The 25808-nt window shown below is 40.5% G+C and overlaps 1 protein-coding gene across 3 annotated transcripts; it reads left to right on the plus strand.

Moving 5' to 3' along the window:
• The first annotated feature begins 15752 nt into the window (after positions 1–15752).
• LOC125310709 (serine-rich and transmembrane domain-containing protein 1) lies at positions 15753–25020 on the plus strand. 3 transcript variants are annotated; one of them, XM_048268363.1, is made up of 3 exons: positions 15753–15961; positions 22904–22972; positions 23688–25020. In XM_048268363.1, exon 3 carries the CDS (start codon positions 23731–23733, stop codon positions 24058–24060), a length of 330 nt encoding a protein of 109 aa, XP_048124320.1. In that variant the 5' UTR covers positions 15753–15961; positions 22904–22972; positions 23688–23730; the 3' UTR covers positions 24061–25020. The 3 variants fall into 3 exon arrangements, with proteins under 3 accessions (XP_048124320.1, XP_048124307.1, XP_048124315.1); XM_048268350.1 differs by having other exon boundaries at positions 15754–15961; positions 22904–22951; XM_048268358.1 differs by lacking the exon at positions 15753–15961 and adding an exon at positions 19155–19189 and having other exon boundaries at positions 22904–22951.
• The last annotated feature ends 788 nt before the right edge of the window (positions 25021–25808 follow it).

Consider the following 25808-nt stretch of genomic DNA (forward strand, 5'->3'; position numbering starts at 1 on the left):
AGAGGCCATTGATGTCTATCCTTTCCAGTTCTGTCCATTAGGCAGTAAGGATGCAAGTAAGGATGACAATGAGACCAGAAACAATAATCAGATAAATTAATAACTAGACACTATTAGAAACATAAAAGGTCCAGATATGTTAACTGTTGGAGATTACCACCAATGTAACCTTTTGTCTGCTCAGATGTGTTTCACGCCTTCACTGCGGCTTGTGTGTAACTCCCAGAGCTTTGTCCGAGAGGTCATTCTCCCCTCAGTGCCATGATGCTCTCTTAGTCCCTCCACGTTCTTTTACAGTCCCTTTTCAGCAGGGATGCCAGCCTTAAAGATACAAATCAAACCTCTGCAACTGTGTCTTTGAGAGAGAGAGAGAGAGAGAGAGAGAGAGATAAGCATCAGAGGCTCTATGGGCAAGGGGTGTAAAACAGACAACCAAGGTCAAAGTCAGCACTGGTCCCCAAGGTTTCAACTTGCCCTCGACACCTCGTTCACTGACCTCAGGGTGTGTATCGAGGAGTCTGTGAATGTCTTTGTGCAATGTGATTTTTATGTGAAAGAGAATAGTAATTCTCTTGATGTCTCACATGTCACTGATTGTGCCATCTTGTCAGATTGTTACTGTTAGGGTTAATGTTTGCCATAGTGGAAGTCCATGACATTCTGACAATGATAGCTTTCTCTCTAAGCACTCATGTCTTTTTATAAGCCCATGAGGTTTAGAAGGGCTGCACTGTATGAGCTTACTGCCTTAGGGTTTTACTGTCTGCACTAAACCAAATGGTTCTCTATTATAAAAGAAAACTATGTGTTCGTACTAAACGTGTAGTGCAATTCTGATCAATTCCATGGACAATTTACGGCAATCGGTATTCTTTTTTAAGTATCTGTAAGAATATATGTAATTCTGACATAAATGCATGTTATATTTTTGTGTTTAATTTAATTTTAAAGACAAAATCAGGAGTGTGCACATAACGTCTCATAATGTCTCATAATTAGGGGATTGGCATCTATTATGTTACCTATTATGTAGATGTTCTGTCATTTACACATATACTGTATATAAATGCTTCAAATGGGCTAGTGCTCAACCCCATTCAATTAGCCCATCTTTAAGACACAATAATGGGTGGCATATCCCTGAACCTATAGAAAATGTATTGAGTACAACCCCATTTCCAAGCAAAGTTGAGACGCTGGGTAAAATGAAAGTAAAAACAGGATATGAAGATTTGCAAATCATGTAAACCATATATCTAATTGAGAATAGTGCAAAGACCACATATCAATTGTTGCAAAAGAAAAATTGTATTCTGGAAATGATGTGTTCTTAGCAACATGTCTCAAAAATGACTGAAGAGGGGTAGGTTTGTCGCTGTGTTGCATCACCTCTTATTGTAGCAACAGTCTCTAAACATTAAGGAACTGAGGAGACCATCTGCTGGTGCTTTGAGAATTAAATGTTGTCCCATTCTTGCCTACTGAAGGATTTCATTTCAGTTATGCAACACGTCAGGGTCTTCTTTGTTATGTTTTTTGTCCTCCAGATGTGATAGGTCTGGACTGCAGGCAGGCCAATTTGTTTTTATTTTCATTAAAGTGACTTATACTGCAGTGTTTCCCATACATTGACTTATTTGTGGCGGCCCACCACAATATCAACATTGACCACCACACAATGATTTTCCAGGTTGTACTAAATTGTGCTTAAATCTGGTTAGTATTATAACCACGCTGCGCTAATTTGTTAAAAACTGTTGCATTCAAGTTAATTCTGCAAATCTACCACCACACATAGAATTCAATTCTGTGGGAAACACTGTACTGTATATGTCAGTTCTATTACAAGAGACTGCATTGTCTCCAGAGCAACTTGGGGTTAAGTGCCTTGCTCAAGCACAACGGTGAAAGCCAGGAATTGAACCCACAATTTTTCAGGCTGCTGCTAGCCCAGCTCCTTCACCGCTATGCTAGCACTTGGACTCTTTTGCTAAGGCACCATGCTGTTGTAATGTATAATGCAGTTTAGCATTGTCTGAAATATTTAAAGCCTTCTCTGAAAAAAGGGGTTCTCTGGATGGCAACCTATGTTGCTCCAAAATATGTATCATCACGGATGCTGGCTTTTGAACTGTGTGCTAATAACAAGTTTGATGGTCCTTCTCGTCTTTAGCATGGAGGATGCAACGTCCTAACCTGACTCTCGCCAGATGAGGACAAGTGGCTTATCCAATCTTATGCAAGGATTTTTTAATAAGGCCCAGCCTTCTGAAGCACCACTCCAATGGATCGATCCCAGATGGATGAGTGGAGCTAGGCGGCACGAAATTCATCTGGCGAGAGTCAGGTTAGCAACGTCCATGATTTTTGGACAAATCTGGATTGGTCTGACCACAAGACAGTTTTCCACTTTGTCTGCGGTCCATCTTATGCATGTCAAGGATGTGGTTGGAACATCAAACTGTGTTCTTAGACAATGCTTATCGGACGTCTTCCTGAGCCCATCCAATCATTTTCATTACAGAAACAGGTCTGTTGTTAATGCAGTCCCATCTAAGGCCCTGAGGATCACAGACAGCCAGCATTGTTTATCTGTCTCTTGCATAGATGTCTCTGGATACAGTGAATATTTTAAAGATATATACTGTAGATGATAAAATCATCAAATTCTTCACAATTTTACCTCGAGGAGCATTATTTTTGTATTGTTGCATTAATTGCCAACACGTGTTTTCACAGAGTGATGACAACCTCTGCATTTTTACTTCTGAAAGAATCTCCTTCTGGGATCCCTTTTTACACCCAATAATGGATAGATAGATAGATAGATAGATAGATAGATAGATAGATACTTTATTGATCCCCATGGGGAAATTCAAGGGTCTCAGTAGCATACAGACATCACACACAGCAGAAATGGTAATCATAAGTATAAGTATAAACATATAACTAAACTCCACTGTACAATAAAGACAGTAGAAGATAAGAAAGATAAAAAAACTAACAAAACTAAATACTAAATACACTATATAAATTAAATTAAGAAAGTCCAATGTGCTTGAGGGTGATCAAGCATAAGACGCTTGTAGTGCCAGGGCCGGGACTGGTAAGGTGCTAAAGGGAGTGAGTGTCATGGTGAAGGTGCAAAAAGTAGTCCAACCATAGTCCTTTAGTTATGTGTGCATGGCAAGGTGCTCAAGAGAGTGAGTGTCATGGTGAAGGTGCAAAAAGTAGTCCAACATTAGTCAAACAGTGCAAGAGTAAGGTCTAGAGACCAGCATAAATAATATGGACAAATAGGAGTAAAGTATAATGTAGACAAGGTAAAATAAAAAAACTATTTCAGTGCAAGAACAGGTTGAGGTAATAGGGTAATAGCCATTCATTCATTCAGTATTGTAGCAGAAGCCTGACCGCAGCCATTGATCATGTGTGCTAATATAGCATGAAAAACAGTGTAGCAGTAAAACAATAGTGAAAACATTAGGCTGTGTACATTAGTAAAACAGTAGTAAAGCAGTAGTAAAACAGTAGTAAAGCAGTAGTAAAGCAGTAGTGGGCAGTCAGTACTCAAACATGGAGAGGGTGGAGAGGCAGACAGACTAAGCAGAGAAGTCTATCTCTCCTCTTCCCTTTAGTGAGGCATTGAAGAGTTCAATGGCCCTAGGAACAAATGACTTCCTCAGCCTTTCAGTTGTGCATGGCAGTGAGCGAAGTCTCCAGCTGATCAAGCTCTTTTGCTTTTTGATAGTGCTGTAGAGCGGATGACATTCATTGTCCAAGATGTTGATCAGTTTGTTTAGGGTCCTTTTGTCAGATATTGAAGTGATGCACTCTAGTTCAGCTCCCACTATAGAGCCAGCCTTCCTTACCAGCCTGTCAAGTCGCCCAGCATCCTTCTTCTTTGTGCTTCCTCCCCAGCATACCACTGCATCAAGGACCGCAGCCTCCTCAGCCAATTAACTAGAAATGTTCACACTCCTTGTATTTTCTTTAGCGTTACAGAACTTTTCCCACCTTTGTTGTCCAAACTCTAAACTTTTGAGATGTGTTGCTGGCATCAAATTTCAAACAAGTGTATATTTTTCATAAAATAGTAGGCTGTTTCAGTCAGTTTCAACATTTGATATGTTGTCTCTGTTCTTTTTGCAAATGTATAAGGGTTTACACGATTGGCAGATGATCATATTCTGTTATTATTTACATTTAACATAGAAACAGGGTGGTACTAATAATGCAAATGAGGATTTTGGTTTATTTCTGTATGATCTATGGTGAGTAAAACTTATTGTGACATTAATTCTACTACAGACTTTTTATTGTCTAAATAACACCATATGTAGGATTTTCAAAGAAATAGTGTACTTGAAGGCGCACATGGTTATTTCAAGGAATACCCACATGATGGCAGTAGCATCCTGCAGTGTATATTTAGAATGCAACTGTCCATCCAAGTTAAGAGTGATATATCTGGACATTTGTGTCTAGACTTTCCTATCTCATAGCCTACAGTTCATGTCACAGTTTTGAACTCTGGGCAGAATTGTGAGTTGGGGTGCTGGGATCATGAATACAGTCAAATAAAATCAAGGGTGTAAGAGGTGTTTTTAGTCATCAAAATACACTACAGCAGTGGTTCTCAAACATTTCACAATGAGTACCACCTCAGAAAACAATTGGCTCTCCAAGTACCACCATTATGACTAACATTAAAATACAGTATAGGCCAATTTCACTACATATTTTACATTGTTGTTTTGTGTCAGGTTTTTCTTTTTCAAGTAAGACGAAAACTAGTTTAAATGTAACTTCAGTGATTGTGTGGTTAAGGATTTTGTATTATATATATTTTGATAAAATTTGACATGATTATTTTGTCTTTATGAAAAAAAAGACATCTCAGAGACTCCCAGAGTACCACTAGGGAGAGTCCACGTACCACAAGTAGTACCCGTACCACAGTTTGAGAACCGCTGCACTATACAGCATGAGCTGCCAAGGACCTCCACCCCACCATCCATTTCTTTGTGGAGTTCATTGGTTAATTGTGGTGACATCAATCTCTATGTCTGTTGCAATTCATTAATTTGAAATTGACACCAATTATTATTGTGCATTCTATAAACCACCCCTACACAGTATATTATATCTTACTGAAATACACAAAATCTGCTGTCTGCTAATAATACCCATTTTATGAATTCTGTTATGTCAGCGATCATGAAGAGACAAAAGATGAGAATCATGTGCAATAAACAAAGCAGCGCTTTCATCAATGTAACACATCGATATAATCCGATGCCATTGATGCACAGTACTGTTGCATCCTCACTCTTATTAATCAGTTGGGTCGGGGGAAACACTCATTTGCAGTCCATCAGTCACGCTTCATAACAAGGGTTGCCATGGACTCCCCCCTCACACCCCATAATTGCTCTCCTGATCAATCAGCTGCTTCCTGGTTTTCTAGCAGCAACACATTGACTTCAACTGACATTGGTCACTGGCGAAGTCAGTTACACTTTCACAGTTTCAAGTATTTCAATAATAAGCCCAAATAATATTTGTTAAATGTAAGTTCTAAAACCTATAACTGTCTATAACTGTTAAAAAAAAAAAACACTGTTTCAGTCACATACTAATATTTCAAATAGTCAAAATGTAATGTAAATGTATACTTGTTGGATAACACAAGTAATTGTACCATTGTCCCCTAAAAGATTTAAGAAATCCACTGTAAATTGTTCAATTAAACATTCAATTGCAGAAGCACAACATATGGGGGTATTCACCACTGAATGAGAGTTTTTCAAATGCAGCCATTTTCTATGCTGTATTTTTCCTCTGCAACAGTGACCAGGAGCACGGTGTATGTGTGTGTGTGTGTGTGTGTGTGTGTGTGTGTGTGTGTGTGTGTGTCTGTGAGAGAGAGAGAGAGAGAGGGAGAGAGAGACCTTTCGTGTTCACCTGAAGCCATCTGCAGGCTTTAAGCCTGAGTAAAAGTGCCACAGTGAGACAATGAATACACCACACCCGATGGCTGAAAGCACAGTGGGCTCTGTCTCCACAAACATCGGCCCCGTGAGCTGAATACCCAATTCAGCAGTGGACCCTTTCTCTTTTTCATAGCCTCTATTTGTGGCACCACAGAAAATGTGGTGTGTGTGTGTGTGTGTGTGTGTGTGTGTGTGTGTGTGTGTGTGTGTGTGTGTGTGAAAAAATGAAATCATATCACATCCACTGCAGCTCCACTCAAGGTTACCGGGCGACATGATGGACATGATGGAGGACTAATGGGGGCAAAATTGCAATTTAAGTGTTTACCTCTGCAGTAATCACACTCAGATAAATACACAGATACACACAGACACTGAGGTGGTGTGAGATAGAAAGAGAAAGGGAGAGGAAGGCAGACAGACAGAGAGAGAGAATGAGAGACATCCGTTGAATCTGAATTAGTTTAAGCAAGCCTTCTTTGTGTCCCAGTCTGCCAGCCAGCAGGTATGAAATTGGCATATGCAATTCCAGATATCCTCAGTTATGTCAATTAAGCTTCATGTTGGAGAGTGATGAGTGGCTAGGGGCTATTTACATCATCACCATATGCCATGGTCTCGCAAGACAAATAATGGTAAACCACTGGCCCTCTGTGAGTATGTGTGTGTGTGTGTTGGGAGGGGGGGAGGGTACACTGTATACAGAATGGAATATTATCTGAAATTAACTGAAGTCCTTTGCTTTTGTCAGGGTCAGAAAGATTTGTTTATTTATATCTGTGTGTGTGTGTGTGTGTGTGTATGTGTGTGTGTGCGTGCGTGTGTGTGTGTGTGTGTGTGCATGTGTCAGATTTTTACCACTTTAGATAGTAGAAAATAATGGACAATAGGGAATTCTGTTAATATGTGGATGCAAAAATGTCTTGAACTTACTAAAATGCCCTGTGATAATTATTATCTGAGTGAGTATCTGACATACAGACACATTGTGTTTCATTAATCTCTGTTTAACCACTCTAACATAACCACTGTAAATGGCTTGTCTATTTCCATAGTTAACACGTTTTTAATCAGCACTAATGAAAATGGAAGCTAAGCTCTTTGACAGAAACTGGAACGATTTCTATTCCTGTCAACATATGTATCGTAAACGTACTAGTTACCAACCATTTTGTATAGAAAATACTTCAAAATAACATTTGATAAATTAACCATACATTTTTCAGTAGCCATAGCGTAGATTTGAACAAAATCTAGTTTGGTTCTTACCGGGGCTTTTACTGCCTGAAATATCCGATTTTGTTTACCACGCTCAGAGTTTAGTGCTGGCCTGGTGGGTGCCTATTCCCAACCTTACTCACGGCACATCAACGGTTAGCCCGAACATTCTCGTCGCAATTGAAAATTCCACTGGAGCTCCAAGCGGATTTGTTTGTTGTTTGTTGTTTGTTTACAGCTCTTCGAGTCACGGTAAAATGTACGTTTTTGTACATAGCTAATTAAGATGGTGTGGGTGCTTACGTTTCTTTAGGAATCTACTGTCTTGGTTTGTATAGGATATACATGAGGTCACGTTGACCTTGACCTTTATGTACTTTATGGAAGATATATGATTTAACCATTTTAGAAAAGCAATAAGTCTCACAAGGCCGTAGGTTACAGTGAATTTAGAACAGCTTAGGGACGTGGTTATGCACTACGCAAAGTGCCTTGTTGCTTACCATATTTTCCGGACTATAAGTCGCACCGGAGTATAAGCCGCACCAGTCAAAAAATGTGTCACGAAGAGGAAAAAAACATATATATATAAATATATATACATGTTGCACCTGAGTCGCAGGACCAGCCAAACTATGAAAAAAAGTACGAAAGTACGACCAGTGTGGAGGCATCGAAGCAGCTAATTCACCTCAAAGGAAGAGAAAGGCATTCAAAATACAACCCAGTCATTATTTGAAAAGATATGCAATTGATTACAGGCCTATAACTGACCAAGCTTTGTAGTCATTGTAATCATTGAGTTTGAAAAAAAAATTCTCATCAAAAGGGAAATGCAAGTATCGTTAAAGACAGCATCATCATAAGACTATGAAAAACGAACAGAAAATGACCCAATTCAGCTTTAATACTAGGAGATTTTAAAGCCTGCTGATGTTGTTGAAACAATAAGCATTATGAAATGTTAATAATTAATTAATTATATTATTCATTATTTAAATGGTCTCAACTCTACAGTCTTTGGAAATGCAAAGAAAAGTGAAAACTCCCACAGGCTCTTGAAGACCATCATTGCATATCAAGGAGAGAAAGACAAAATCTCCTAAACTTACTCCCTAAAGCCGATATCCCTGTAAGCATGCGCAAATTAAATATGAATGAGGAGCAGGCATTTTGCAATTCAAGGCGTTTTATATCCTCTCTGCTCTAAATTATTTATATCGTTTTTTTAATTTATTTTTTACTAATGACTAGTATTTAATTCTGTGCACGTCATGAGGATTTGCAAATCAATATTGAATATAATAATATAATATAAGAATATAATATAAATATATATATATATATATAAATATAAAAATATAATAATATCGCTAGTATAGGGGTTAAGTTTGTAACTTTGGTCTCTCGAGTCTCAGACATGGCAGTAGTGTGTGTGTGAATGTGTGTGTGTGTGTGTGTGTGTGTGTGTGTGTGTGTGTGTGTGTGTGTGTGTGTGTGTGTGGTATAAATCAAAATATGACAAACCCCCCTCCTTTCCAATAATGGGACAGCCTATCAGGGTCTATTCTCATCATGAAACATATATTGGCCATAAATTCAACATTGCAGGTGAGTGGGGTGAACAGGTACAGGAGTTATCCTGTGCCTGCAGGATCGATCTGATCGACTCCTCCCCCCTACCTATAGTCATGAAACTGGAGGCCATTAGAGAAGTAGCCCTGGCAAAGATACAACACCTCTTTGCAAATATTCACATCCCACAAGATGTCCTATGGGACATGAGCAATAAAACCATTGAGGCCGTCAGGAAATGGCTTGGGACTGAACTCTCATACCACCAGGGACATACCAGTGATCCACACTGTCACTATATTTATAATATCAAAGTCAAGTCAAAGTCAAAGTCAGCTTTATTGTCAATTTCTTCACATGTTCCAGACATACAAAGAGATCGAAATTACGTTTCTCACTATCCCACGGTGAAGACAAGACATATTTTACCAATTTTAAGTCCACAGACAAACATAACATTCAAGTAAACAAAAAAGTAAGTAAATAAGTAAATAAGAGGGCACATATAATAATGAAAAAATAAGAGCAGCAAAATTTTGTTGAAATTGTGCATAGACAGTCAATAAAAAACTAGTGCAAAGTCAGGCCAATAAGAGGCTTGGGTAGTTCTGTTTGACCTGAGTAATGAAGAAAGTGGCATAGTGGTGCAAGTTATGTAAGAGCAGCAGAAGTGTTGTGTTTTCAGGACAACAACACCAAGTTGTAAAGTGTACAAGTGTGCAAGTGTTCAAGTGTGCAAGTGGAGTAGTGCAGGCGGCCATTGTGGGTCCAATGTCCAGGATGTTATGTAGCTGAGGGTGGAGGGGGAGAGGAGGGAGAGTTCAGCATCCTTACAGCTTGGTGTATGAAGCTGTTGGTGAGTCTGGTAGTGCGGGAGCGCAGGCTTCTGTACCTCTTCCCAGAGGGCAGTAGATCAAACAGATTGTGAGCGGGGTGACTTGCATCACTCACAATTTTGGTCAGCCTTGGGGGTGAGGTGGGTGGTGTAAATGTCCTTCAGGGAGGGGGAGTGAAGCACCAATGATCCTTCCAGCCAGGTTCACTATGCTGCAGGGCTTTCCTGTTGTATTCAGTGCAGCTTCCCACACACAGCGATACAGCTGGAGAGGATGCTCTCAATGGTGCCTCCTCGGTAGAATGTGGTCATGATGGCTGGTGGAGCACTTGCTCGCCTGAGTTTCCGCAGGAAGTACAGGCGAGTCCGGTGTTGTTGCAGGCCGGAGTAGTCCGAGTTCCTTTAGCGTCTCTGTTGCAAAGTCCAGAACGCTGCAAAACTTGCTTTTGCAGATGTCAATTAAAAAAACTGCCTGCTGTACTTGTAGTAACGTAGTAAGACAAGGCGAACACGTAAAACTTTCGGACAAACACTTTTTAAACGAACAAAACACCATACGGTTGGGACAGAGAGAGGTCGCTGCGTGTGTACGCGCCGCCATCTTGGATCAACCATGGGGGTCATGGGGGTCATATGGTAATATTGGGTATGTTTCTTCATTGTAGACTATATGTTCCTTTGACAGAGTCTAGGTGCACATATATTCTGTTATTGTTGATTTCTGCCAGTGATGTTTTATGATTTCAACTGCAGGTCCTGATTGATTTAGTCTGTGTAGTTGCGCTTGAGGCGCAAAAAGGGGTGTGTGCTCCTGGGTACCCAAATTGGCAGATTAGCCTTACAACCCCTGGCATAAATTATGGAATCACCAGTCTTGGAGGATGTTCATTCAGTTGTTTAATTTTTTAGAAAAAAGCCAGATCACAGACATGACACAAAACTAAGTTCATTTCAAATGGCAACTTTCTGGCTTTAGGAAACATTAAAAGGATTAAAAAAAAAAATATATCAGTAACAGTTGCTTGTTTTAGACCAACCACCACTCAATTCCAAGGCAAAAACTATGGAATCATGAAAAACAAACTGACAAAAGAACACTTCAACGCACCACTAGTACTTTGTTGCACCACCTCTGGCTTTTATAACAGCTTGCAGTCTCTGAGGCATGGACTTAATGAGTGACAAACAGTATTCTTCATCAATCTGGCTCCAACTTTCTCTGATTGCAGTTGCCAGATCAGTTTTGCAGGTTGGACCCTTGGGATGCACCATTTTCTTCAACTTCCACCACAGATTGAGATCCGGACTATTTGCAGGCCATGACATTGACCTATGTGTCTTTCTTCAAGGAATTTTTTCACAATTTTTGCTCTATGACAAGATGCATTATCATCTTGAAAAATGATGTCATGTCATCATCCCCAAACATCCTTTCAATTGATGGGATAAGAAAAGTGTCCAAAATGTCAATATAAACTTGTTCATTTATTGAAGATGTAACAATCGCCATCTCCCCAATGCCTTTACCTGACATGCAGCCCCATATCATTAATGACAGGAAATTTGCATGTTTTCTTCAGGTAGTTGTCTTAAGTTTCAGGCAGTTGTCATAAATCTCATTGGAACGGCACCAAACAAAAGTTCCAGCATCATCACCTTGCCCAATGCAGATACGCGATTCATCACTGAATATGACTTTCATCCAGTCATCCACAGTCCAAGGTTGCTTTTCCTTAGCCCACTGTAACCTTGTTTTTTATGTTTAGGTGTTAATGATGGTTTTCGTTTAGCTTTTCTGTATGGAAATCCCATTTCCTTTAGGCGATTTCGCACAGTTCGGTCACCAACATCTTTTGCAACATTGAGTGATGATTTGCCCTCTTTAAGGAGTTTGATGATCCTCTCCTTTGTTTCAATTGACATCTCTCGTGTTGGAGCCATGATGCATGTCAGTCCACTTGGTGCAACAGCTCTCCTTTTTAACTGCAGATTAACTGGTGATCTAATCTGGTGATAACCAGATCTAATCTGGTGCTGGTGGGAAAGGAAATTGACAGGGTGATTCCATAATTTCTTCCTTGGAATTGAGTGATTCCATATTTTTTTCCCTCTGCTTGGTCTAAAAAAAGCAACTGTTATGGACTAACTCATTTTTTTCTTGATTTCCTTTAATGTTTCCTAAAGCCAAAAAGTTGCCATTTGAAATGAACTTAGTTTTGTGTCATGTCTGTGATGGCTTTTTTCTAAAAAATGAAACAACTTAATGAACATCCTCCAAGACTGGTGATTCCACAATTTATGCCAGGGGTTGTATAAGGAGGTGGCCTGGTTTTTCAATTAGAGAGGTCACCTGATAACTTTAAATCCCTGTGGAGGGAGAAGGTGAGTCCTCTGGATTGCACATGTTGTGCTTACCTGACACTGCTGTGAGTGTTTAGGAAGATTGTGCGGCTTATTATAGTCAATGTGTGACTCCACGTTTCTTTGTACTAGTCTATGTGTCTTTGTTTTTGTAATTAATATTGATTATTTTTCATGGGTGTTTTCGGATTATATCCGCCGAATTTATTTATTAAATAGGTTTTTTATTAAATAGGTTTTAATAAACCTATTTTATACCAAAACCTGTCTGCTTCTCCTGGACCAGAAGGCTACATTATCACAGGTCCCAAATGTGGAATGGACATACTATACACCACTACAAGACTAACACACCTCATCAGCATGCTCAACAGTGATGGTGCTGCAGCCAGAGAACTAGCCAGAGCTTCCCTCCTATTGGACCTCAGGAAGAGAAAGGTCCCTTTGGCCACAGGAAACCAAAACAGCTTCCTAGGCTTTAGGAGGAAAAGCAATGGCAAACTGGGCATACAAGCCGCAGGTTTCGGAGTTCGTTCAGACTGGCCGGACCTAAATGACCTGTGCAACATAATGGCAGTCAAAGTAAAGTGGACACGAGGCAACTCACACACTGCACCAGAGGTATCTGATGCAGTGGTCACAGACCCATCTTTTACTGTGGAGGCTACAGTATCACAAAGAGGCACAACACATACTCAACAACACAACAGCAAGGAGATTCCAACTGAACATCAAACAAATGGACACAAAGCAACACTGGACTGGACTAAGAATGCAGGGAAAGTTGGCATGCCTCGACTTTGCTGATCACTCTGCCTTTTATTCTATGTACACAAATGCTGCGATAGGGGAGGACATTCTCTGTTTCACTGTTAATGCCAGACTACCAACCAGATACAACCTAGCATTATGGTACACTGAAAATCACCATCCACACTGCATAATGCATTCTAACTCTGACCACCTTGAATCAGTTGCTCATATTTGAAACAGTTGTAATATGTACAAAGGCCTCTACACTGCACACCATGACCGTATTGTTGATATTATTGGAAGTTCTTTTAAAGACATATTTCCCAAAAATATGCCTATGTACAAACACTCACGCATAATGCCAGACAGCTGTGATGATGTGAGTGTAACATCCTTAACACCCCTGATGTTGTGCTCTTGGATAGAGATAGAAAGGAGGTGCTAGTCCTGGAAATAGGCTGTGTTTATGATCTGTATGGACATAGCATTTTGTGAAAAAATGACTAAGCCCTCCTTGCAAAGATCAGTGACCTAGACTATGCATGTAAGTTTGTGGCATTGATATTTGCCAGCTTGGGGCGTGTGTGTGTGTGTGTGTGTGTGTGTGTGTGTGTGTGTGTGTGTGTGTGATAGGTAGTGCTTAGAATGTCAAAGCTATATCACCTCTGAGAATCTTTGAATTATTTCTGTAAGAAATTTTATTGGTGGACTCAAATAAAGAATTCAAGTGTGTGTGTGTGTGTGTTGCATCACTCCTACCCTTACTTTTCCCAGAATCTCATATACAGGACAACTATGATCAACTTAGACCTCATATACTGGGCAGTTTCAATCAAATTAGCAAAGGCTATTCAGAAGCAGTTATTTGTCGGTGGAGTGGGATCAGCTGTTCCTACACTCATCTGAGACTAGTGAGGGCCTACAAGGGCTTCAGTCTTACCTGGACTCAGCTCCCACACCTGCTGTCCTCATAAGTCCCGCTGCGATGTGAGAAGTGGTGTTAGACTCCCCAGATGGGAGATGTCTGTCTGTCTGTCTGTCTGACTGTCTCTCTCTCTCTCTCTCTCTCTCTCTCTCTCCCTCCCTCCCTCCCTCCCTCTCCCTCCCCTGGACTGACCTGCCCTGTGTGTGGGTTCAGGCTGTGTGTAAGGTGATTGGAAAAGGTTGAGCTCATCTGGCCCAAGTGAGGTATTGAGAGGAAATGTGCAGTTATTCTACAGACTTCTCTTCCCTAAGTAGCATTTTGCCAAATTTGGTTTAGGCATGAAGGCAACGCCCACAATTGGTGAGTATTATGTGTCATTCATCTGCAGTATTCATTTGTGTTCTTCAGAATGTTTTCTTTATGACCAAATCACAGGTGTACTCCATATGAGAACATAAACCCTTTAGCACATGCCCTTCAGCTCTATCATGTCCCTTGTAATATGCATGTGTGATAGATATATACTCCTATAAGGGATCTCTCAGCTGCATTACTGAAAGAGTGCAATAGTGTAATGTAATGATGCATGCATGTGGTGTCTAAAATGCACAAAAGAGGGAACAAAAGTGTTACACTAAATGATACGAGACGTGTATTACCATCGTGGATACACCTCCATTCTCCCACTGTGTGGTTAAGCAGGCAGACAGTAATTGTATTCTGTCTGTAAGGGTTTCCATGGTCTTCTTCCCCACACACCACTGCACACAGTAGAGCACTGGCACCGGCGCCGCCGTGGCAGACACATTGATATTCCGCTCCTTTCCTCTGCCACTTATTTGTGATTGGTGGTCCCTACAGCAGGGTGCAGTGAAGGGACTGTAAATATGCTTATAAATTGGACTGCAGTTGTCAGCTATCAGCGTTTGTCGTCAGACACGTTATCTCCTTAGGTCTCTGAACTACATAAGTGTTCATACCCATGAGTGGGATGCAGCTAATCAGATTTAGACTCCCAGAGGATAGAATATGATATAAAATGTCTTAATACATAAGAAAGGACTGCTGCTTTTGCAGGAGAGATGACTGACATATTAATGACCAAATCACATAAAAGAGTGCTCTGAAGCACGATGTATTGGCATATATCTAACAAACACAAACACACACACACAAACATCATATGTACACAAACACACACACACACACAAACAAACAAATATCTTAGACACACACACACACACATAAAACACACACACACACACACACACACACACACACACAAATATACGCACACATACTCAAATATTAAGAGAGATTCATCCCGAGTGCATCTTCTGAGGAGGACCAGCAGGAGACAGTCATTCAACCAGCACTCTCTCCCAGCAAATGAGCGTCCACCTCTCATTATGACCCACTCAGCTGGGAAAATAAAAACCCTGACAACAAAGAGCGCTAGCCGGTGAGAGGCCCTACAGATGCATCCCTGGCCCAGAGGTGGTGATTAGCCCTGTCAGATTGCAAGCTCACTGGAGCGGACTGCTGAGGTGGAGGGAGGACACCATCTTGTCAATGTGAAGTGCTTCCGCAATAGAAACTTAATGTTGTTGTGGATGTAGAGAGAAGGTTGAAGCATAGTCATATCACCTAATTAATGTTTGACCTGACCTGCTCTCATGAGATGTGGATTTGTTTGATTTGAATTATGTTGTGCCAAGTAAAATGCCAAAGTAGAATGTTTAATCAAAAGCATATTGTGAGTTTTTGAATTATGGAGTTTCTCCAACCAGGAAAAGAACCTCTGTGTCTGTGTGTGTGTGTGTGTGTGTGTGTGTGTGTGTGTGTGTGTGTGTGTAAACATAGAGGGCATAGCAGGGGAGAAAGAAAAGGGTGAGGGATCACTCGTGGGGACAGAGGGAGGTTGTGATAAAGGGGGAAAAGAGACAGTCTAAGAGAGAGGGATTGAGCAGGGCGAAAAAAAGAGATGAAAAACAGAGGAGACACAGGAAGCAGGGTGAAAGAAATGCGCAGAGAGGGATGGGGAGGGAAGGAGAGAGTGGAGGAGGAGGAGGAGGGAGGGATGGAGAGAGGGAGAGTGAGAGAGGGAGAATTCAAGCAGAACAGCTGTACGGTCAATATCCTGTGCACAGTTGTGAATCAGTGCTATAGAGCAAGTGCTCTCTCCCTCTCTCTTTCCTTCTCTTCCCTTTTCGTTCGTTTCAAGGCAGGCTACCAGATACAATGGAACGATACAGAATGGACTTCAACATTCCTCAAAGCAGAGTCGTCTGTTAACAGGTAAGTGTTCACTTTTTACTGTCATTCGTATAAGCAATTAGGGGATGTTGTCAACACTGCCTGTTTCATGTATTCAGTATGTTTTTGTCACATATGAGGTATACCCTCTAGATGGTGTAATGTGTTTGGAATATGATAACATGCAGCAATATTGAACAAAGCAATCAATACAAACAAAGTACACACACCCATGGACACACACACACACACACACACACACACACACACACACACACACACACACACAAAGGTGTAGGACATTAGCAAAATGATAGGTCAAATGTTGTTACTGCTATGTTTTATCCATACCCAGCCATCCACTGAAATTCTTCATTTAAATACAACTGTTCATTTTGTATTACAGTCACTGTCCTTTCTCTCTCTCTTTCTCTGTCTCTCTTTGTCCATCTCTCTCCTTCGCCTTCATTCACTCCATCTTTTGATCTCTTGTAGAACTGTTTCTGTATGGGGTCTCAACATAATGACCACATTCCCACTTGAGTCATGCAACCCTCCAAAATTAAATCTCAGCCCACAGACCTTCCTCTGTAGTGCTGGTGGGGGGAAAAACATCCTCATCTCTCTAAAACTCCAGCTGGGAGAAAGTAAGAAAGGATGTGTGTGGGGAGATTGATAGATACAGAGGGCATGTTTAGAAGCAGGGATTAAAAATCACGGCTGATGTGAACATTTTTTAAAAAAAGAAAACGTGACGCCATGCTTAGAATAAATCCAAAACAGATGATGTCATGTACGTCAAAGATATTCTTGAAAGGGATGATGAACACAATACTTGTAGGCAGGAATAGATGGCCAATGGCTGGAGAGAGAGAGAGAGAGAGAGAGAGAGAGAAAGAGAGAGAGAGAGGAGAATGAAGTGAGGGAGGTATGAAGAGACTTGTTTGTGCTCAGAAATTCAATGGGACAGAAAGGGGGGAACACATAAAAGACGCCCACTGTGTCAGTCACATAGCTATTTGAGGACTCAGACTCCAACTCACACCAGCCAACCGGGCTATGAAAGCATGAGAATGCCACCACAGACATAACATGCAAGTGCTTTAATTTTAGGGAACAAAACAGACCACATGAAAGAAAAGCGACTCAGGAGGAATTCCTGAGCATCTGGATTCGATTGCCACAAAAAAGAGAAGAGGATGAGGGATGAGAAAAAAATACATATGGAACACGCTTTCATGCCCACATCTGCACAGATATGAACCATGGTGGGCACAGCCTGGAAGGACCACATCTGCACAGATATGAACCATGGTGGGCACAGATATGAACCATGGTGGGCACAGCCTGGAAGGACCACATCTGCACAGATATGAACCATGGTGGGCACAGCCTTTCATGCCCACATCTGCACAGATATGAACCATGGTGGGCACAGCCTTTCATGCCCACATCTGCACAGATATGAACCATGGTGGGCACAGCCTTTCATGCCCACATCTGCACAGATATGGACCATGGTGGGCACAGCCTGGAAGGACCACATCTGCACAGATATGAACCATGGTGGGCACAGCCTTTCATGCCCACATCTGCACAGATATGAACCATGGTGGGCACAGCCTTTCATGCCCACATCTGCACAGATATGAACCATGGTGGGCACAGCCTTTCATGCCCACATCTGCACAGATATGGACCATGGTGGGCACAGCCTTTCATGCCCACATCTGCACAGATATGAACCATGGTGGGCACAGCCTTTCATGCCCACATCTGCACAGATATGGACCATGGTGGGCACAGCCTTTCATGCCCACATCTGCACAGATATGAACCATGGTGGGCACAGCCTTTCATGCCCACATCTGCACAGATATGAACCATGGTGGGCACAGCCTGGAAGGACCATACATGATACAGTAACACTTTACTTGGATAGTCCGTCGACAGAGACTTAATCATCTATAAGACTCAAGTTCAGTATGTATAATTATTGTCAAACAATTACTGAACATCAACTTTAAGGCATCCTATGTGTTCATCTTAATATAACAGCTTCAAAGTCATTTTGATGGTAAACTAACTTGCATTAGGGAGAATGGTGCATCTTCCCAGCTGTACCCTACCTGTCTATGGAGAGCCAGCCTTTCAAGTTTGTTCTCTCCAAGAATCACAAATTGCTTAATTGTGCAATAGCCTACTATTTGTAAATTGTATAAAATTATCGTGTCAGTCAACATGACTCTTTTGAGATTATCTTTGATGGTTTGTAAACAAATGCACATGTATCATGTCTAGGGGGAATTTACAATTCTCCTTATTTTTCACATAATACCACTCATCCCTTCTATTCAAACAAAGATCAAAGTTATCACATAGGGAGAAATTACCAATTATTATGACCGCCGCTAGCGAAGCTAGCGAAGCGGTCATATAGGGATTGTCAAAGTTTTTTTTCCCCCCCCGTCATCTACTTCCTGAATTTTTGGTCAACGATACCCGGGACACCGAACCACCGGGGCACATGAAATTTGGTGGGTATGTAGCCCCACTAGACTTTTACGGAAAAATTTTGTTTGGTCCCTGGGGGCCACTCCCCCTCTGCGCTGGGCCCCCCGAAACCCAAAAAATGCAGTTTTTCCTAAATAACTACCTGAACCGTGGCACAGAGGATGAAGAAATGTTTATGGTATGTTGGTCTCAAGGGCCCACATCAACCTAGCCCATAATCACTCATTTGTGATTTGCACCCCCCCGGTAAAAAATTTAAATGCAATATCATTCTGCTTTAATCGCCCCTCTCTTCAGTTAAGATGTTCAGAACTGCACCAAATTGTATGTGTATGATTAACCTGACATTCTCTGGGGGTATGCCAAGTTTCGTAGAATTTCATCCATGGGGAGGGTCTAAAAAAATTAAGTTATGTGTACATTTAGTGACTGTACACTCATTGGCCTGTAGATGGTGGTGCACACATATACACGCGAACACACACACAGACACGTATACCATCAGTATCGGCAATTAGAACGGCCGATACATAATTACAAATTCGGTAGGATTAAAGGAAAACCAAATATTCATCATATTAATAATTTGGCTGCATTTCCAGTATTGGCGTCACGTAGTCGTTTGTCCACTAGATGGCGCATCGTTGCAGTGAGAAGTAATTTTGTCGGAAGTTAATCTAAAGTGGGTTGGAAAGACACTACGCTTCCTACAAGGACAAGACCACGGTAGTTTACCGCAGAGAACGTCTAATAAGGGTAGGATGCTTTCTGCATGACATGTAATTCCCATTTCCTCTTGAAGCCAGAATAAATCTGAGAATGTTTATCAGACATGCTTGTTTTTTACTGCAGGTAGGTAGGCTACGTTAATCCTATCAATAGCAGGTAAAATAATGTTAATGTTACCGTTAGCATGGTTGAGTGATGGAGGCCGATTTGATTATTGATTTATTTGTAGAAAACCATAAATGCGTTTATAGGCTACCAAGCAAATTGATAACAGCACTAATTGTATCTTTCGACTGTCATCTCATTTGCTTATGACCATAACCTAGGCTACTAACAGGAGCTAAGTGAGTTAGCTGCTACTGCTTCTAATGGAAAAATAGGCTACCTGAAAGATAACCTGTCTATGATGCATCTTAAACACATGGCACATTTCTGCTCAAAGTCTCAAAAAGCATCTGAGTCAACGTTCATTCCCAAACACCCATAGGCTACTTCAATCCTCTATTTTCAAAGGTGATTCAAGTAAGTAAGAGCATGGCTCAAAGTAAAGTAACTGAAACTACATAAATTCGTCAAAGTTAATAATTAGTGTCAACTCGCCGCAATGTAGATTTATTATTAACGCACCCGTGACCTACATCTCCAAAATGCGTCAGCCTAGTGTAGCCTACATTTAAACGAGATGTTTTAGAGCGCACGTTGAGATGTATTCAGGGCAGGGCTGTACCTACACATATTTGTTGCATGTGCTACAAAAATCATTCTTTGCGATGGATGATTTAGTACCAACGTTACACCGGTCAGATACAGTTTTGCCTATGGCTATACCGTGAGACTGAGGCGCTTTTTGTTTGTTCGAAGTGCGTGTTTAGGGTGTGAGAGGGGAGTCGATGTGCTTTGATTCCAGCTTGGTAGTTGTAGTCTATGCGATTAAAAACAAGTGTGTCTGAGTGGGTTGGGTTCCATTTAGAAGTATCCACTTCATTCACCCTTTCCGTGATTCACACAGCTACGTGAATGTATTAGCCTAGCCTACTACTGATATGCAAAACTATTAACTTTTCGCCAAGAGGTGGCAGCTTAAGTCCGCTTGATACTGTAAGCCATTGGTTCCCAAAGGAGATTTTCTTTGGGTCGCCAGCATAGCCTAGTGACAATTTGGGCCTACCTTATATAGCTTATAGTTTGTTAACAGGCACGGTTTTGTCCCTCTATGCATTTTTGCATTTAGAATAGCTCTGAAACCGGGGGGCGAACACGTCGCAGGGGCGCCAGTGCGTGGATATCTCAATCGCAAAATTAAACAATACAGTATTTCTATCGGGCGCCTACCATGGACTCGGCTGGGTGAAAATCAAAAGATTGCGTCAAAAGATTGAGCTTGGTCTGGCGAAAGCCAGACTAACCATGGACCTCATAGTTGCAAAATGCAAGGGAACATAAATCAGTATATTATTTGCACAAACAATAACGGAGTTATTGTAGCTCTTCAACTTGACCCGTTAAAATGTGTATGAACAGTCTCGCAACGCATTTCATGAAGACCCTTTTGGACATGTCAGTTATTTGCACCACTGGGTAAAACGGCATTTTGTTTTAGACTACTGGTATTTAATGTGTGCATTGACAATAAAGCTGAATGTCATATGAACTAGATAACTTGATAGCTGTTGAAAACTGCATGGAACTGACAGGGATTGTTTTGTTTAATAATAAATAAATAAATACATTATGCTGCTACCTTCTGCTTTTCCCAAATACAATTTAGCCTACAGGTGTACCTTTCAACAGTCCAGTTGCAATGGATGGACTGTGATGAACTGCCCTACTTGTGATTGTTTAGAGATTTTAAAGGTTTTATAACAATGCTACAATTTTTTTGGCAAGTGCTACAAATCTATTCACCTTTGCAGCGCCAGTAGGCAACTTTGTGTGCGGAATGTGTGCAAACACACATTCCAAACAAGCATACACAAAAGTTTCAAGAGTGGGGAATGGAGTAGAAGATGGAGACAAATTCATTAATATGATTTATTTTCGCGGAATGGATGTACAGGACTGAGCGGCGGTCATATTTTGTACCGCTATGGGGTACATCTAGTTTGTTAATGAGCCTTTTCCCACAAAGCATACCTCTGTTGAGTGATGCTCATGACTCAAATTCAACTCATTTTATAAGCTTCCGATGAACTTTTTCTTGAGTGTTTGCATTTGAAAATGGTTACCAGGAAAGCTGCAAACAATCACGTTCCTGTAAACGTTCCTTTCCTGTTAGACGATCATCCTCCCTTTTGTAGGCACTTCTGTGAGCAAACACTGGCGTGGGCCCGGGCCCTTGTCACGTAGCTGGTTTGGGATAGGTCCCACACTTACGTCTGGAATGTCATGACATTTGCCCACTCAGATGCCTCGCCATCAATTATTCATGACTTGCTAAAACGAGCGTGGAAAACAACGAGAGAGTGACCTTCTCTCCCCCTGACACAAGCTCAGCAGTCACTGCCGTGCCCTAATGGACTATTACTGCTCGCAAAATCAGTTAACAATCAAATGATCACAGAAATGTTCACGTTGCCAGGATACAAAAAGCATAATTAAACATGATTATTACCCTCTTCACAGAGAGCAGAGTATACAAGTGTTTTCATAAACAACAACTGAATCTATACACAACGCAAACTAGAAAGTCGGATAGAGATTGGAGAATTTTAAAAGGATAACACAAAAGGGCTTTAATTTGGCACATCACAAACATAGAAACTGAACATGGGAGATGATTGGTCCTTTTGCATTCTATTGTCATGGTGGAGTTCCCGCATCTCACTGGTTGTGTACATGCTCACTTGCACTTGTGCTTGTTTGCTTACTTTGTTTACTACAGGTATACACTGCAAATGGGAGGTGATTGGTCTTTTGTATTTGATTATAATGGTCACATCTCACTGGTTGCATTCCTGCTCACTTGTGACTTGTCTTATGTGAGAATGGTGTGTGTGGGGGTAAGATGAGCCATTTTGTTTCATCAATTTCATCATTCTAATGTGTAAAAGAGATTTTGTTTTGTAACCTTCACACCAAACCAAAATGCAAGGTGTACAACTTCTGTAACCAACAACTCTTTGATAACGTATAAAGGTAAAGAGATATGCTCTCTGCACAAAAGTGGGTCTTCTGGCACATACTGAGTGAGCATGTGTGGTAAGTTGATCCAAAACAAAGATTTCAGGTAAAACATTTTTATTTTCTTAAAACAATAATTTAATTTCTACAAACAGTAACAAACATAACTGAGAATTTGGCAAATAGATTTAACTGAAAAATGGCCAAAACAGATTTAGGTCTATAACATTTTTTGTTGCCTGCTTACCTTTGAAATTGCCCATTTAATTGACTTAAATAAATCAGATTAATTTGCTGCACTAACCATACAGAATGAGGTCACACAATCAAGGCAAACTCAAAAATCTTACAGATGCAATACAAGTACTAGTTAGCTGGCTCAACTTACCCCAGCCCTGGTGGCTCATCTTACCCCACACAACCACCATTTTGAAAGAAAATGCTTCTCACAACAAGCCATGGTAACATTCATGATTTTATTTAGCCCTCACATATAGCTTAAAAGAGCACCAATTGAGGTGTAATGCATCTGAATGTTGTTCTATTCATGTTTTCTCTAAAACACCCTAACTCATGAGTATATTTTTTACCACATTTGCCATGTGCTGTACCTTTCCACAGATTGTAAGGAATGGTGCCCTCTTCTGTGGAAGAATTCTTAGCTTAAAGGTCTGTAAAAACTGAAATAAGGTTTGTCTTTCTTGTTATTAGTTTATTAATCTCTGCGCAGAGAGGTCTCATAAGCATCAGGCTATCAGGATACAAAGACAAAGTCTGTGCACCCAAGAGACAATCTGTTGTTTTCTCACACACACATTTATACCTCGCACAGTATCATAATCTCATTGTATCATTGTATCATTACACCCTCTCTGCACATACATGTACACATGACTTCAGTACAATGGGTTATTTAAGAATCAAGGACATTAAGAATGTTTCTAACGTCATACAACACATGATTTGCCATCGGACCATTAGTTATTGAAACAGAAGTATCAAATAATAAGAACTTTAAGAACTAGATTAGTGTCAAACAGAAAGAGTGAATTCACACTGCATTAGAAGTATCAATTATACGGAATATCACAAGCTAGGCTAAACACAGAAGAGTCCATTCAAAAGTGTGATCATACAGAAACACAAGTATCAAATCAAAGGTTAAGGTCCCTCTTTGTCATTATCCCCTCACACTTCCTTAAAGTGCCGTCACATGATCAAAACATTTGTTTACACACAATCTAAAGCATTTAGGGCATTTAGTACATTGTTTCTCATAATTTCTCATGAAGACCAATTACATTCTGATGATGTTATGAATACCTCCAAGAATGCTTTAAAAAGTAACCCATATTATAATGTTAACTGACTAATTTATTCTAACTTTTTGTGTCTTTTTTTAAAGCCTGGAAGCACATAGGAACCTAGGAACCATCCCCTCAGTTAAGATGTCGGGGCTGGAACTCTTGGCTGAGGAACTAAATGGAACAGTATTAGAAAACGGGACTTTTCTGAACTTCTCCCCGACCTCTGTCTCCACGGCGGCTGCCACCTCGTGGAATCGCCCAGAGAATGTCTACATTTATGTGTCCATCTTCCTCAGCCTGCTGGTCTTGCTGCTGAGTTTGCTCATCATCGCCCTCTACAGGCTGAAGAACATCATCTCCTCCAGCTCCTCTTACCCCGAGTATGCCAGCGAGGGAGGCAGCACCTTCACCAACATGGAGATCTGCAGCCTGTCCTCACAAAGGTCAACCATTTCCTCTCTGTCATCCTGAAGGACTGCTAAATGTCTGTGGACACAGAAAACATACATGCACACGAGGACACACACACACACACACATAGCCTTCACACACACACACACACACACACACACACACACACACAGAAAAGATTTACATTTGGGAGACAAAGGATATCCGGCGATGTGGATGGCAAAAATAGCTTGCTTACATCTGTTGTTCCATAATCCATATCAATGACTCATTCTCTAGCAATCAACAGCCTTTGTAACTGCTGCAGATTAAGTTAAGAGAACAGATAGAATAGAATATTGTTTTAACAGACCTTGATTCATAAGGGAGACATCTAGAGTCATCCAGTAAAGTTGTCTGCCATCTTAGGTCATATATCAGTTAATATATCAGTTAATGTCCTATATGTCAATGTTAAAAGCCAGTCGATTAACTCTTGAAGCAAATATGTCATTCTTGAAAAGGTTTTGCCTGACCTCAAGGCTACAACATTGTGAATTTAAAATTTCAGTTGGTTGGAAAGCATGGCAGGAATTAAAAAAGAAAGTGTTCTAATCTTGGTACCATTGAATTAAGTATAATGTCCATGAAGATTTTTTTAAATGCCAACCTACAATTTGTTTTTCCTGTTAAGACACCATAATTAGTTCTTGGTCTTAGCTCAGGTCATGAATTATCTAAGTAGATATTTCATATTTGTTCGATATTTGTTTTGACGATGTTCTGGTAACTGATGAGATACTGTTTCTTTGCACTGACAGTTTAACGTTTGTTAGTTTTTTTCAACAGATGAGTTAAATGTATTTTTGATCAATGGTCATTAACAATGCCATTACAAAATTCAATACAATGTTTCCAATCACAAAACACTGAGATGATGCCTGGCTGAAAATGTATTTGAATATGGATCTAAACTCAAGATTTCTTCTGGGTTGAGATAGGAAATGACATCATATAAATAAACACATTTGGTATATTTTATAATATTTGATGCCTAACAGAGAAAGGCGTCCTCTTATGATTTATTGCTGTGCATGTCCTCTTATTTGAAACAGAAAGAAGCTGATTTTGTTACTTAATGATTCAATCAATTATCTTTTTTTTCTTCTAAAGCAATTGAATATAACACAGTTAATATTTAAATGCATATAATCTGACTTTACTAATTACTCAATGTTGAAATTCTTCTAATCAGTAGACCTACATATTTAAGAACAGTGTTTATACCGGATCTGTGTTTGCATATTTAATACGTTTCATATACGTGTTTTAACACTGCATTTCGGTCGTTGCTTTTACCTTACCATTACCTTACGCATGCCAGTTATGTATCCGCCAGCTGCCTGCCAGTCTACTTCCAAAACTCCAAAGTTGCTTGCTGTCAGATTTGGTTCCGAGGGCACAAGTTCAGCGTATCAACAACACTCAATAACAGTTTATGTGATGTGTTAATCAATTAAATTCCCAACAATTTCACAACAGCTAGTTCTGGAGTAGGCTAGGCCATTCAATATCCCGCTTGCTTACGACGAGACTCAGGCTACGCAGTCGGCACCCGCTTCCTTATTTGGATTATGGGTTGCCAGGTTTTAGCCTATGACAAAACAGTTGCAATTGAAACTAAGTGATAGTGTATGTGTAGGGTGTATTTCATACACAATCTGGCAACCTGAATGGATCAATGATTTTAAAATGAAGTTTGATGGCCATGCAAATTACGGGAGTTTTCCGGGAGAAATAACAAAACGGGAGGGTGCTGGGAGATGACC

The sequence above is a fragment of the Alosa alosa genome, chromosome 2 (assembly GCF_017589495.1).
Source record: "Alosa alosa isolate M-15738 ecotype Scorff River chromosome 2, AALO_Geno_1.1, whole genome shotgun sequence".
Lineage (NCBI taxonomy): Eukaryota > Metazoa > Chordata > Actinopteri > Clupeiformes > Clupeidae > Alosa > Alosa alosa.